At 31.4% G+C, this 15,862-nt stretch overlaps 1 protein-coding gene across 1 annotated transcript in view; it reads left to right on the top strand.

Annotated features, from left to right (window-relative positions):
• Nucleotides 1-14,848: 14,848 nt before the first annotated feature.
• Nucleotides 14,849-15,862, top strand: part of LOC118201985 (uncharacterized) — a 156,826-nt gene continuing 155,812 nt past the window's right edge. The window contains exon 1 of the mRNA XM_085816170.1: nt 14,849-15,119. Within this exon, the coding sequence (XP_085672296.1) occupies nt 15,048-15,119 (72 nt within the window). The 5' untranslated portion in view covers nt 14,849-15,047. The remainder of the gene's footprint in view (nt 15,120-15,862) is intronic.

The raw sequence follows: 15,862 nt of genomic DNA, 5'->3' as shown, positions 1-15,862 counted from the left end.
CCCCGTACCAAAGCCGAAACTAAATAAACAACTTTTCTTTCTTATATGCAACGTCAGATGGTGAATCATACTCCTGAAAATTGCTTCCCCCCCCCCTTCCTCTGCATTAACGTAACCTATGATGCGCGCGAGAGTACAGACAGGTGCACGTCGTTCTATTGGCCAAAGAATTGCGAAAACGTAGAAAATTCCGGTACATTCGGTACTCTTTTCTTCCCACCCAAATACTACACACGTTTGAATTTCTATCAAGATTTTAATAATTTGCATTCTCGTTCCGCGTGGTCAGTTCATATTCGTGTTTATTATGATCGTTATGCTTATATTATGAGCCTATGTATGAATATTTATAATAATATAGTTGCAGTAACTGCTGAAGTATAGATAAACTTCCAAAAATGGGTGTGTTTTTACACAGATTAGCTTTCTAAGGAATAATATGCGGAATGGCTTAAATAAAAGGAAAGTAATCGAATAGTCAAAATAATTTCATTTTCTTTGCCAATACATTATACAGTACGGAGTTTCTCCGCAAAATCTCTAATATTGAAGCAGCGGACTTTTTTTTTTTTTTTTTTTTTTGTCACTGTCCAATCTGGATTGTACAGGACTAAAAGTTTTTGCGATCTACCCAACCCAAGTGAAAATTGATTCTATTCCGGAAATTTAACGCAGTCTGTTGAAAATTAGAATCAGAAACACCCCAGATTAGTAAGTCTCTTTCTTTTCCTTTATTTAGTTCTTTTTTCTCCGAATAACAGCAGGTGTTGATTCCGATTGCGTAATATCACATATGGAAGAATTACGCCGCACGTATTGCGCAATAACGTTTGCGGTATTTTGCATTGATAATTAATTTTGATGTTCAGTCTGAGATTTAATTATGCACACTTAAAAGAGTTTTACTGTGCTTTCTAAGCAGAATATTTCTCAGTTCCGTTGGTTTTTATATGATGCACATATCGAAATGTCAAAATCATTTATTTAGCCTAAATTTAAAGAACAGCTACAATCTCCCCCACTCCTCTTTTTCCAGTTACTGTCCGGAATATTCGGGAATTTCCGAGTATGCGGGTTAGTTAAGCTTTTACTGTTAAAGGATGACTGAATGAAGCAATTTCCCTTCTTCTGATTTCAGAAATGTGCCTCTTTTTTACTTAAATTACTTTGCTTGGGATATATGTTAAGGGAAAACTGTTATGCAATGAAAATTTAGAAAATGTTCAGAATTTTGATTTAAGTTAAATTATTTAAATATTAATATGAGTGGGAAAATAAATTGTATTTATTATTAGGTGCCAAATGAATACAATTAATATGGCTTATTATTATTTATTTTCTATATTTTCAACTGAAATATCATCATTAAATTTTGTAATATAGTTTAGTTCTGCATAGTTTTTTTTCTCTCATTGCAAACTAATTCTGTAAATTGAACTGTCATTTAAAATTTTAAAAAAAGTTAATTGTTTTCCATTGTTGAGGTAATGCTTATTCTCTTAATAAATATTGCATTGCTCATATTTTAAATTACAAGTCTAATTTTTCTTTTAAGGTTATGCAGTTGTGTGTAATGTAATTAGACAGGTGCTTATTTTTTCCTTAAAATGTGCTTATAGGTGCTTATTTTTTCCTTAAAATGTGCTTATAGGTGCTTATTTTTTTAACTAAAATGTGGCTATGAACTCTGTCAAAGGATGGTAGAAGATTGTTTTTTTAAGAAGTGTTCTAATGGGGAGGAAATACATCGCAACTGGCTTATTTATTCAAAAAGATCTTTCGTTATCCTGTTTTCCATGTATTCTTTTTACTAAAAGTAAGACAGATTCTACTATTTCAAGTCCAAAAAGAGGTTTTAAAGATTGGAAAAACTTAAACGATTACGAAAATTCTATGTTTCATCGTGACGCTTATCTTGAATTCATTACTCTCCCCCCATTGTCCGGAATGGAGAAGGTTCAGGGCTCCAAAAGTTGTGAAAATTTCGAGGTGATATTTTCACAACATATTTTCACAACTTTTGGAGGTGATGTGTTACTTCATCAGCTCTTTCACTGTGCAGACACCGGAGTAGGGCGAATTTTATGAGATGATCTTGATGCACTAAAATGAATATTATATCACGATCAGGACTGAACATCATATCTATTAGGTCGACTTGGCATCGAGAATACATTTCGCTATGCACATCTGGTTTGACTGTTTGATTACAATCTCCTTTTTCACAGCCTTTTTTGACATGGTTCACATAGTCTCAGATATGTGACAATAGATTCTACTATTACATTCTTATATTTGCGATTCAGTTCCTTAATCATAGGGGTTTTTCCACCATGGCCCACTGCGATATGAATGTTGAGTATGACATTGAAGATTTCATTATTTGTAACATAATAGAGGATTTCTACTTTTTCTGCAGATAGCGGTGCTGTAAGTTTGCTCTCTCCTTCAATATTTAGAATATCATAGCATTTCAACTAAAACCGATAACTGAATGACTAATGAACTAATGAACTGATTGTTTTTGCTTCACACATTTTGCTTCTTTCATTTCGTTTATTAAAGAAATGCATTTCTCATTTGTTAAATAAAAGCTGTTATTGTGCTTAATTTTTACAGATTCAAACAAATGTGATAAAACTTTTTCTGCATAATAACACTCATTTCTTTCAGCAAAATAAAAAATGCAAAATACGTATGTTGAAAACAAACTGCTTCTATTTTAGATCGTAGCCACTTGTTTGAATTTGCTTGAAGCTAGATTGCAAATGGTGCAAATACTTATTTGAAGGAACAGAAAAGTGTCACGATGGAATTTGAGTGTGCAGGTTTATTCAGAGTGGATTTACATCATTCATTTTGAACTTTTACCTGTAGGCATTGGTAATTCCTAGGTTTTACCGTAAAGGCTTGGTAAAAGTCTGAAATGGAATCGTATTGAAGCATACTTTGGGCTTTTACCAAGCCACTCTGGTAAAAAAGTCAGGTTTTACCGGTAAAACCTAGGATTTATCACACCGCAAGCTTTTACAGTAACATATATACTATACGTTTTACTTATAACATACATAGCCAGATGTTCACAAAGATTTATGTTTTCTAATTCTGTTAAACCCAATCTCCCTGTAAAACTGAGGTTTTGAGATTTTCACATGCATAAAATTATATATCCAGTGCAATTTTCTCAAATTTCATCACCTGCTAGTAACATTTAAAAATAATTATTTTTATCATAATATATGTTATATAAAATCTATGAACTAATGATGTTATTTATATCAAGTAAGCTTTTCAATATATATATATATACTAACTTGTTTGTTGTTTACTACAAACTCCTCTCTTCACTAGCAGTGTTATAGTATCAGACGTCTTCAATAAATCACGTATCTGGCGATTCGTCAGACTTTTTACATTTTTTCCATTTACTAATAGTAGTTCATCTCCAACCTATAAGAATGAAAATTCAAAAAATGATTAAATATTTGATTGAAAAGTATTTTGCATCCACAACATATTGGTCATAATATGCTGATAGTAACAGGGGGAAAAAAATACCAGCAAAGTGCCAATGAAAGAATATTGACAAGTTTAGGTACTGTATATAAAAACAATTTTACCGGCTGCTGGCAAAACCAACAAGCAGCAAAATAAAGTGTGAACAATTTTATTAAATTCATTAAAAAGTAATTTTTCATAACCTTCTCAACTTAATATCTAAAGGAAATGCACGCAATGAGACTAAAAGGCAACATAAAATGGATTTCATGCAATATTACAACAGTTTATTTCAAATCATAAAATGAAAACACAGGAAGGAGAAAGCAGGTTACCAGTAAAAATAAATAACCAAAATGTCAAATATTATCAAGGTAAAAAATTGCATTTACAAATTTTGCTTTCTTTTTAACTTCTTTGAATTAGTCTTCACAAAACTAAAAAATCTTAAATATTTTAAACAGCAGTTAGCTTCCCATTAAAAAATCTAGTTCAAAAATACAAATTAATTGTCAAATAGAGAAGAAAAACCACATTTCAGTGGCCCACAAGAAAATTTGGTTTCATCTAGCCCTGTCAATTCATTCAGAATTAAAATAAACTCTTCAAACTATTTCAATATTGATTCCTGTTGATTATTCTTTCCACACCTATTTCATTTTTAGCTTTAAGTCTTCCTCCTATGATTTGCACTAGCTACACTATGACCTACCATAAGTTATATGACAAGAGTTCTGATAGCCAGTTAATATTTTGGTGATAACTTGAGCCCAAAAGATAATCTTATGCATCAGTTTCTTATCCTAAAGAAGGCAAACTACATTCCCAGATCTTATGACCATGAGATTCACCAGTACATAACACATGTATGAAAATCATGGATGATATTTTTATTTAAATTTTGGATACTACCCCTGACTTGTATCAATACCTTCAAAAGGCAGTTCAGATTGTTTAAATATAGAGAGTTTGAAAAGAGTTCATGTTTTCATAAAAGTGTCAGATTTATTTCAATTCCCACTTAATAAAATAACCAGTACATAATTTAAATGAAAATTGGACTAGCATGACCTTCATGAAAAATGCCGGATCAGAATAAGAGTGCCAAAGATCAATTTCAAGCAAGAAATTGAGAAATTAGTTCAGTTGGTAAAAGCAATGCAATTAACAGCCAAAAAATTATCACAGAATGTCATTATGTTTGTGATATGAAAAATTGGATGCTTAGCATTCCTATCTCACAAAAAGAGCCACCAACATTGCAGAAATACTATAGGCGAAATAAAATTCATCCAAAGGTAGAAAAGGGAGACCAGCCTATGTAATGTGATACAGTCAAAAGTCGTTAATTCGGACACCCATAATTCGGAATGATCTATAATCCGGACCTCAAAGCTAAAAACTTTCTGCGCATGCGCCGCGTTGACACATGCGCATAGGCGCTTACGCGTGCGCGTAAGACCTTTTACGACTGCGCATATGAGTGTGCGCAAGCGCAGAATACGTTTTCGCGTGCGCGCTTTATGTATAACGGACGGTATAAGCTAAAATTTTCTAATTATCGATTTCAGTTAATGTTGATGATTGAGTTGTTCCTAAATTTTCGAATTGGATCCGGCTTATTATTTTTTGCAGACTGTAAGAGCAATACTATAAAAGTAAACTTGAACTTTCGATTATGTCAAATAGAATTTCCGATTCTGGAGCTCCCAAAGGATCGTACAAAACGAAAGTATGTTTCGATGTCCATCAAACAAAAAGTGAAATTGCTGCAAAAAATGGATAAAGACATGAAGAATGTGACAGAGAGGTTAGTGAAAACGAAAAAATTTCGATTGACAAGTTAGTCGGTATTCTCGGCACAGCAATTAACGGGACTTGAACAGCCGAACTTTGTAACTGAACAAGAAATTATGTCTGTTTATAGAATTAAAGAGAAAGTATTATCACATAAAACGAAGCAACTTACATTGAAAGAAATGTTTAATAAAGTAAACAAATAAATATTAAGCTTTTTTTTTTTTTTTTTTTTTTTTTTTTTTTTTTTTTTTTTGTAAATTTTGATACCCTTTAGATCATAATTGTTCTTTATTTCATAAATTACGGTTTCATATTTTAAATTTTATAATTTCTGCATGTTATCTTACGAGATTTACTGATGATCTATAATCCGGAATCGCCGAAGTCCCGACGAGTCCGGATTAACGACTTTTGACTGTATAAACTAGTGTTCTCAAATTTTATACGAAGGAGGAAAAATTCCATTGCTTTCAAGATTACTCACTATGTTACAAAAGAAGATTGATTTTAAATGCAAATTAGAAATGTTACAAAAGTCAAATTTGATTCAATGCTCGAAGGACACAGTTTCTCGACTCTATCTCCGTACTACTGACACATTAATGCAACTGAATTAGTTTGAGGGTAAATTAAAGCCATCTCTATGCAGCTGCAACATAGCTTAAGCCATTAGGTTTCTTTGATTACGGCACGGCACACGAGGGCTACCTGCCTTGGGATGCCTCATGGAAAGTTTTTAGATAAATTAATAGAATTTACACAGGAATGCTTAATGACAGAAAACTGGAAAAAATACTGCAATGCAGAAAACATAGAAAATGACTACTAGAAAAATAAAATATCTATGCGAGTCTACATATGTCTTCTGATGAAGACATTGATCAGAAGTAAGAAATTTTGTCTTCCCAAACATGTATAATAATGCTTGCAACTTCAGTTAAAATAAGATACAATTATAATTAAATAAATCATTTACCATATAATTAATATAATTAATTATTAAGAATTATTTTTAAGGGCATACACATAAATTTCACCGAGGATAAAATTTTTAATTTTATTATAATTGTAATTAAAATAGTAATAAACTCAAAAGTCATTAATTCGGACACCCATAATCTGGAATGATCTATAATCCGGACCTCAAAGCTACAAACTTTCTCGTCACGTTCACGCATGCGCATAGGCGTTTATGCATGCGCGTAAGACCTTTAGGGCTGCGAATATGCGTGTGCGCACGCACATAATACGTTTATGCATGCGCGTTTAATGTTATAATTCCTTACTAAATGTAGTATTTCATCTCGATGTACTCCGTCTTTGATATGATTTAAATCAAGTTCCTCGTCATTATAATTCGCTTTCAATAGGGAAGAAAGTGACACAGAGGTTATTGAAAACGAAAAAGTTTTGATTGACAAATTAGTCGGTATTCTCGACACAACTATTATAGGACTTGAACAGTGGAACTTTGTAACTAAACAAGAAATTATGTCTGTTTAATAGAATTAAAGAGAAAGTATTATCACATGAAACGAAGCAACTTAAACAACTTACATTGAAAGAAATGTTTAATAAAGTAAACAAATAAATATTAAGCTTTTTTTTGTAAATTTTGATATTCTTTAGATCATAATTGTTCTTTATTTCATAAATTACGGTTTCATATTTTTAATTTTGTAATTTCTGCATGCCATCTTACCAGATTTAAACTGATGATCTGTAATCCGGAATCGCCAAAGTCCCGACGAGTACGGATTAACGACTTTTGACTGTAACTATATATTAATGTAAATAATAACATAACAATGAAAAATCATACAAAATATTATTAAATAATTATTACATTCATAGCAAGAATAAATTAGGGAAACAGTTATTTTTTTGTTAATATATAAATGATTGCACAAAATTAAACACAACATAATCAAAAAAGTTAATTACAAATGATAAGCATTTCAGCTTAAAATACTTAAATTTTCTCTTTCCCTATACATGCACTCTTTGAAATAAATGGAAGAAATACGAACAGAAAAATTCCCCACTACATAGTTATGTCTGTATACTTTATTTCTTAACTAAATTCGATCGGATGGCACATGTATGCTTGTACTCATAGTCGCAGCAATACAAATGTTACAAAATGTTTGTGTAATGCCAAGTTTGTGTAATTCTCTGGTTTTTTTAATCTTATTTAATTGACTTCAAATTGTATAGCAGGTTTTTCTATACACGGTTTCTGGTATGCATAGTAACTGATATCTCTTTAAGAAAATATGTATGCACGCAGATAAATTTTAACAAATGAATCCTTCGCATGAATCATGCATTTTGCGAGAAATAAACTTCCATGTTTGAATGAAAATGTTGTAAATTTCTACGAGGTTTAAACCTCTCGCATTTGTTGTGAATTACACGTAGCTTTTAAGCGAAACTAATGGTATTTTGTGTTTTAAACTTACCTAAATTGAGTTTTAAATTATAATTAGTCCAAAGGGGAAATTTGCCCAGAAGGACTATTAATTTCGTTTCGGCATTTTGCGATAATTCACTATAAGCGTTGTTTCACTTTTCAAATTGTGGCCAACAAATATTATCGCCCTGTATTATATTTAAAGGAATTAAACGATTAAAAATCTTCATAAATGTATGTATGTTTCCCGCATTTTGATAAAACAACGGTACCTAGAAACATCAGATCTTGAATAACGTAATCCTCCTGAATATGGGCATCTGGAAGCCCAAATTTTAAATTTGTTTTATTATCGTTTTCATATTTTGTAAAACTTTAAAGAATTTTTGATTAACATACTGAGGAATTTCAAGCAAGCAATGGCAATGCTCTACAGAAAAAAACATTTTTATCTCCAGCGCGCGAGACTGTGTATCGGAAAATCTAAAGGATATGCTTATTTTAAAATTATTTTGTGATATTGCTGTTGAACTGAATTTTACGGTTTAAGTGCGAAGAACATGATATTTAATTAATAACGGTAACACGCAAAGTGTTAAAAAAACGCACCTTTTTGGCGTAATATAAAATCTTAAATTTCAGATTTTATTTTGATTTTTAATTTCATTATATTTGTTGTCTTTTTTTTTTTTTTTTTTTTTTTTTTTTTTTTTTTTTTTTTTTTTTTAAATTTTCTATCGTTGACAATATTACCTATCGTAGCTTTAGATATCGAAAAGCCATGGCTTTCACAGCGTTTTTTAATAACTACAGTGTCTCACAAAAGTGATGGGACACTTGTGCTTTACAAAAGGAAACTGTAGTAAAATAAATTGAAGAAACATGTAAAAATTTTTTGTGGTTGTGTTTCATATTTAAATTTAGTAACAATTATTACATAACATACATTTTCTCAAAATATTAAAATATTAATTTAATAAAAATACAATTGTTTAGAACGGAGCAAAAAATGGCTCACGTAAGTGATGGGACACTTACTTTTCCATCAAATATTTATCCAAAAATTTTACTTTTTAAAAGGTTTTAATATTTTGTTGGATTTCCTTTTACTTTTAAAACATGATTTAATCTTCTTGGGATGGATTCGTTTAATTTTTTGTGATGTCTGGAGTGATTTTACCCCATTCTTCTTGAAGCACCGATTTTAATTGTTATTTTGAAGAAATGGTGTGTTTGCGAATTATTGATTCCAATTCTTGCCAAATATTCTCTATGGGATTTAAGTCTGGAGATTGTGGTGGTGTTTTTATTATTTCAGGACAGTTATACAGCAGCCAGAGTCTAACGTTCAAAGCAGTGTGCTTAGGGTCATTGTCCTGGTAGAATTTAAAATTGTTATGAAGGTTCAATTTTCGCGCTGAAGATTTCAAATTTTGATTTAAAATGTCAATATACTTGTACTAATCCATTATACTGTCAATAAAAACAAGAGTACCAACTCCAGCGGACGACATACGCCCCCATACAGTAACTCCTCCTCCACCATGTTAAACTGTTGGCACTAAGTTCTGTTTTCGAAATTCTTCCCTGGGTTTTCTCCACAGCAAGATTCTACCGTCAGAACCAAATATATTAAATTTACTCTCATCAGCAAATATAACTTCATTCCAGTAATCAGAATTCTTATTTATGTTGGATTTTGCGAAAGCCAGTCTGAGTTTTCTATTCTTTTCACTTAGGAAGAAATGTTTCCTGGCTGCTTTACCGTGATATCCAGCAGATCGAATTACTCTTCTAATAGTCTCAGGTTTAACAATTACTCCATATAATGCTTGTAAATCAGGCAGCAACTTTAGGAGCACTCATTCTTGGATTTTTTTAAATATTTCGAACGATAATTCGCTTTATTCTATTGGATAGCTTTGATGGTCGGCCAGGTCTTCTTTTATCCTGAATCATATGATTTTTTTTATATCGTTTAATGATATTGTAAACTGTTGAATGACTCAAGTTAACTGTTTCAGGAGTTTCTCTAATAGATTTTCCACGTTCAATATGCAAATTAATAACTAATTTTCGAATTTCAGGCAAAGTTTCTTTTCGTTTAGCATTCATGGCTGCACAGAGCTAAAAAACACAAAAATTCCAAAACAAACTGGAGAGAAATACTGCAAACGATTTTATAAATTGTAAAGTTGCGCGCCTCCAACCTGCACGCAACAAAGTGGTGACTGCTGAAACTGGAAATTAGACAGAGTCTTGAGAAGGGTTTAAGTCCCTTTTTATTCAACTTTAGAAGTTACAAATGCGTGCTCTTGACGCTCACAAACACGCCGACCCAGCGGTAAAATAAAAATAAGAAACTAAAAAGAGATACTAACAAGTAACTAACTACGAGGCTCTCTAAACGTAACTAACCTCACCGCGTTCTACAATACCGCTGATAATTCAGCAAACTCTGAATATTACGTTGAAAGATTAACAATTTGCCGAGGCAAGCACACAGGCCGAAACGCGTGGTTCTTCAATTTCTGACTACCTCCGCGCTCGTGAAGTAAGAAAAAGCACACTTCGAACTCGTTTCCTTTCTATTTAACTCAGAATACTTCCGCTGATAATTTGAATCCTTGCGCGTTCTACTAAAATTTACATACTCTGGCATTGGCAGTTCCAGGGGAAAGTAAGGCTTGACAGGAAAGATAGTTTAAACTTAAAATAAATGTTAGTTAAAATAAATATAAACCCTACAAAATTATTGCCAATAGCTTTTGAGTAAAAATAAAAACCCAAAAAAATATTTTTATTGTAGTACATAGTAGTATCTAATGGTGTCCCATCACTTATGTGAGCCATTTTTTGCTCTCTTTTAAACAATTGTATTTTTATTAAATTAATATTTTAATATTTTGAGAAAATGTATGTTATGTAACATTTGTTACTAAATTTAAGTATCAAACACACCCACAAAAAATTTGTACATGTTTTTTTAATTAATTTTATTACAGTTTCCTTTTGTAAAGCACAAGTGTCCCATCACTTTTGTGAGACACTGTAGATACGAATAAATTTCTTCGGAGAGAGCACAAATGTCCGAAGACAAATTGTCAAGTAGCAGACGATAATTTATGCTTTCCAAAATATACTTGCAGTTAAAAAGAATTTCCAAGCAGACGACTTCTTTTGGAATTTTTACTTCGTAATTTGAGCAGTTAATTGTAGTTGCCGTTTGAATGTTCTTATGTGGTAGTTATCAATCGAGTGGTTTTATCTGCGTGTTTTTTCCATTTTTCTGCATATATTTCGATAAACAGTCGCTATGGATTTATCTGTGATGCTGAGATAGGTGAGTGAATGTACATGTAAATTTATTACTTTATTGGAAGTGCAAGGGAAACGTGCCGTCATTGAATGGTGTATGAAAGTTGGTTTGATTGCTACTTTTTTTGTTTGTTCGAAATGTGGTGAAAATATGCGTTTTTGTGAGAGAAAGGGAAGTATAGATGGATTTGAATGGCGATGTAGAAAGCAAGGAAAAGTGAATGCGCATGATGTTTGTAACAGTATAAGTGCGCGAATGAAAGCGATTTGTTGATACTTGTTGAATTATTGAATATTAAATAATGACGGAATTCATCAATACATTGAAAAGGAAACGCGGCCACATAAGGGCTGCCGTTACAAAATTAATTGGCCGAATCGAAAGTGAATTACCCAAAACAGAAGTGAATGCAGAGGAACTAGAAGTTTCCTTAGAAACTCTTAAATGAAAAATCGAACGAGTTAAAACAAATAGATACCGATATAGAAAAATTAATAGACATAAAGCATCTAGACCAGGAATTAAATGGTGTTGACGAATATCGTGAAAGAATAACTACATTTAAATACAAAGCTAGCAAAAATTTGAAAGAAATTAATATAGAACAACAAAAATTTAGTGTGTTAAGAAGCACTGAACAGTTAAGTGAAAGTATTATAGAAAACGTTAAAATCGAAAGTCATAATGTGAAGCTTCCTAAACTCAGACAGCCGGAACAAAACTCGCAAATCCTGCAAGTTAATCAGCGGTGCATCCAGCGGAACTTGAGAAAAGTGGGCGGGGCGCGCGTACCAACATGTCGGCAAGAAAGAGTACGGACGATCTGGTTTACTTTAACACTGAAACCTATGGCGTTTGTATCACATAACGCTTTTTAATTATTAAATGTGATACGATGTATAGTGATGAGATTATGAAAGCCACAGTTTTTCCAAATAGGATTTAATATATCTCATTAAAGCACTTTTTACTGAATTTTGCGCATTTGTTTCACGCGCAATTCTTGTACAAACATCTTTACTTGAGTAAAACGGTAAAAACTCTAAGCACAAAATTTATGAACTTAATTCTGCGTACAAATAACGTAAAATTAAATAAGATTCATAGTACGTGATGCTTTGAAATAAATAAGGTAAAATTAAACAAGATCTGATAATTTTTTTTTTTTTTTTTTAATTTAATGAACATTTTCAGGCAGTGATTTTTCAAACTATACTAACATTACAAAACGATCATTTATTTGATTATATGATCATTAAATTATTAACATTAAAGTGGATTATTTATTTTAATAATTCATAAAATTCCGAGCATAAAATTTTCTGAGTGTCATGAAGGAAAAAAAAAGACAAAATAAAATCTAGAAGCACTCAGATTTTATATTACGCCCAAAAGGGACTTTTTTTAACGTTTTGTATGTTACCTATATTTATTGAATATCATGTTCTTCGCCCGTAAACCACATAAAATTCAATTCAACAGCAATATCACAAAATATTTGAAAACAGCATATCTTTAGAATTTCCGCGCTGGAGATAAAAATGTTATTTTCCGTACAGCGTTACCATTGCTCGCTTTGAACTCGTTGAGTTTGTTAATAAAAAATTCGTTAAAGTTTTACAAAATATGAAATAGATTAAAAAAAAATTTGAAATTCGGCCGTTCAGATGCCCATGTTCGGGTGGAGGATTACGTTATTCAAAATTTGAAAGCTCTAGATACCGTCATTTTTGTCACAGACATGTATTCATGCAGATTCTTCATTATTTAATTTCTTTAAATACAATACGGGGCAATAATATTTGCTAACAACAATTTGCAAGGAGACACGGACATTTAAAGTGAAACAGCGCAAAATGCCGCTTCGAAACTAACAGTCTTTCTAGGCTACCGCCCCTTTGGGCTAATAAATTAAATTAACTGTAAATAATAATAAAAAAAAAAAAAAAATCTTACGCAGAACTAAAAATAAATTAAAGAAATAATCACTATAGAATACAACCAAATTAATTATTACGGTTTAATACAATTTTAATATTAGAATATAATGTATAAAACTTATTAAGGAGTCAAAAGTGTTTATCACTATGACAACATTATGATGAGCAGTAAACATTATGATGAGTAGTATGAAGTATAATTGAAATAAAATTCTTTTATAGAAATTGTGCTACAATACTCATCTATAATTTTAAAAAAGCATCACAATTCTGAATTTTAAACAAAACTTTCAAAATTCGTTTTAAAATATTTTAGTATTTTTTACTTATTTATACCAATAAAAAGCATAAAAATTGCAAGAGAAAATTGCTTATTTGAAAGTTTCTATTAGTTCAGACTTAAAATATTATTTTCTAAAAGAAGTAATTACAAATTTCCTTATAGCACAGAAAAATCTAAAAAAATATCCAGCCCTAAAAGCATGCAAAAGCTTTATAATTATTTGGAACGTTAATTATGCTTGATAAGTATGCTAAATTTTTTTTAAATCGATCCGAGTTTCAAAAATAAAAATATGTAGAAATTCTAATTTGTGAAATGAGGCGCTACAACCAACTTCTTCTTGACAATTATACACACTGCAATAGCCAACCATTGTGAGTTTCTGCAAGTCGTCCCTACTCCTCCAGATGTGATCAAGGTGACAGCCGGGAATGCATCAGAAGAGGGAGAAAGCCATCTGGGTTGGTCTATTTCTTATAAGGTCCTTGGATAATATTTGGTGGCATCAGTTTGAAAAGTGAAACGAACATTCAGAGTGATTCGACGCAAAATCGCCAACCGAAAACTATAGTCTCTCAGGGACAAAGCCCCTTTGGACTAAAAATGATAAATAACTAAAATCCATTTGAATCCATAATAAAACTAAAATCCATTTGAATCCATAATAAAACTAAAATCCATTTGAAAGCTTTTAAATTTTATATTGCGTTATTTACTTTTTAAATATCATGTTCATAATAAATATAAAAAGACGTGTTTTAACGTTTTGGTGTTATTTACTTATTAAATATCATGTTCTTCGCACTTAAACCATAAAAATTCAGTTCAACAGCATTATCGCAAAGCAATCTTAAGATGAGCATATCCTTTAGAATTTCCGATCCTTCAGTCTCGCGCGCTAAAGGGGGAAAAAAAAAAAAAAATCGAACAGTGTTGCCATTGCTCGTTTTGAAATCGTTGAGTATTTTAATCAAAAATTGTTTCACCCTTTCGGCCCCATAGGGACACGCATACCAAAATTAGGTCCCAAAGGGATGTTTGATAAAATATGAAATAGGTAACAAAGGAAATTCCACATTCAAAATTTTGGCTTCCAGATGTCCGTATTTGAATAGAGGACTAGGTTATTCAGAATTTGATGTCTCTAGGTAGGCTTGTTTTTCGCAGTGCGAGAAACATCCTACCTAGATCCATCCATGTAGATTCTTCATTATTTAATTTTTTTAAATATAATGCAGGGCTAAAATATTTTGGGGCAACAATTTGGAAAGTGAACCGACATTTATAGTGAACCGACGCAAAATGCCAACGAAATTAATAGGCCTTTTGGGAAAATTGCCGCTTTGGCTAATAATAAATTTGGGCTAATAATAAAACAGTATTTATTTTCTTCTCACTATAAATGAAAACGTAAAATTTTTATTTTTCAAAATATTTTAATTTTAAAATATCCGAGTCAGGAATTCTGAAAATGGGCCAACATTCGCTAAATGACGCCAACAGAAATGAAAATATAATAATAATCTGGCAACCCTGTTGGATACACGGCGTAGGATGTCATTCTTAGTATTTGCAGTTACCACTTCTTGTTATTATCGAAACCGAAAGGGAATTACCCAGCGTGGTATTTTCTAGCATTTCGCAATGGCTTTGTAAGGTGCATTGTATATAATTTAGGATTCTGTTTATGTGCATCATGCTTCCTATTATTCAATTTTTACATCTTTATACTAGAAAATTGATTAATTTGTGAGTATTAATTAGTTTCCGGACAGTGAAGCCTGAAAAAAAAAAATGTTTCAGTTTGAACGAGATGTCGATAAGCACGCATTCGATGCTTCGAGTAAAGTGCATAGTGATAATAAGGTAAGTTGGCTATATCTCCTTGAATTTATTATAATTTCACAATACACTTATCTAATTTCACATTTTTTCAGTATCCAATCTATTCTTTTAGGATTTAAAAAAAAAAAAAAAAAAAACACTGAAAGCTTTCAGATTCTATATTTTGACCATAGGGTCATTTTTTTTTCGCTTTCGTACACGCAGACGTTTCGAGACTTACTGTTCCTAATATATATTTAGATTTTTTTAAAATATTTTTAATAATACTTTAATAATGTCTCTAATCTTTTAATAATATTCTTTTTTGCTAATACATAGTGTCCATAAATTAGTTGAGCAGTTTCATTAATTAGTTAATAACTTCCGAAATAGTAAATGAAATTAACCAGTTTGGTAAAATCCTAGTATATGGTGCAGCCTTGGCGCGATTTTGAAAATTATCGCCAACATCAAAAATGACCCAAAGGACGTCTATGTATATATTATACACTATTTACTATCACTATATGCATAGTATATACTATATATAACTATATATATTCTTTGAATGATCCGTTTACTAATCGTATATGTTCCGTTTTTACTGCTCATCATAAAGTCGCCAAAAGTAGCCAAATCCCGTGTGCACCGGATACTAGGATTAAACCACCACGGTAATGCGCGTTTGTTTGTGATAAAGGTAAACTTGGACTATTTCTCTGTCTTTTACAACAACATGTGCCCCTTATTACATTCAAATAAGTCGTTCTTTTTGCCGAACTAAT

Source organism: Stegodyphus dumicola, chromosome 4 (assembly GCF_044657685.1).
Source record: "Stegodyphus dumicola isolate Sdum_Otavi_A_Nest chromosome 4, ASM4465768v1".
NCBI lineage: Eukaryota > Metazoa > Arthropoda > Arachnida > Araneae > Eresidae > Stegodyphus > Stegodyphus dumicola.
Note: the sequence above shows the minus strand (reverse complement) of the source record. Positions and strands in the feature narration are given on the sequence as shown.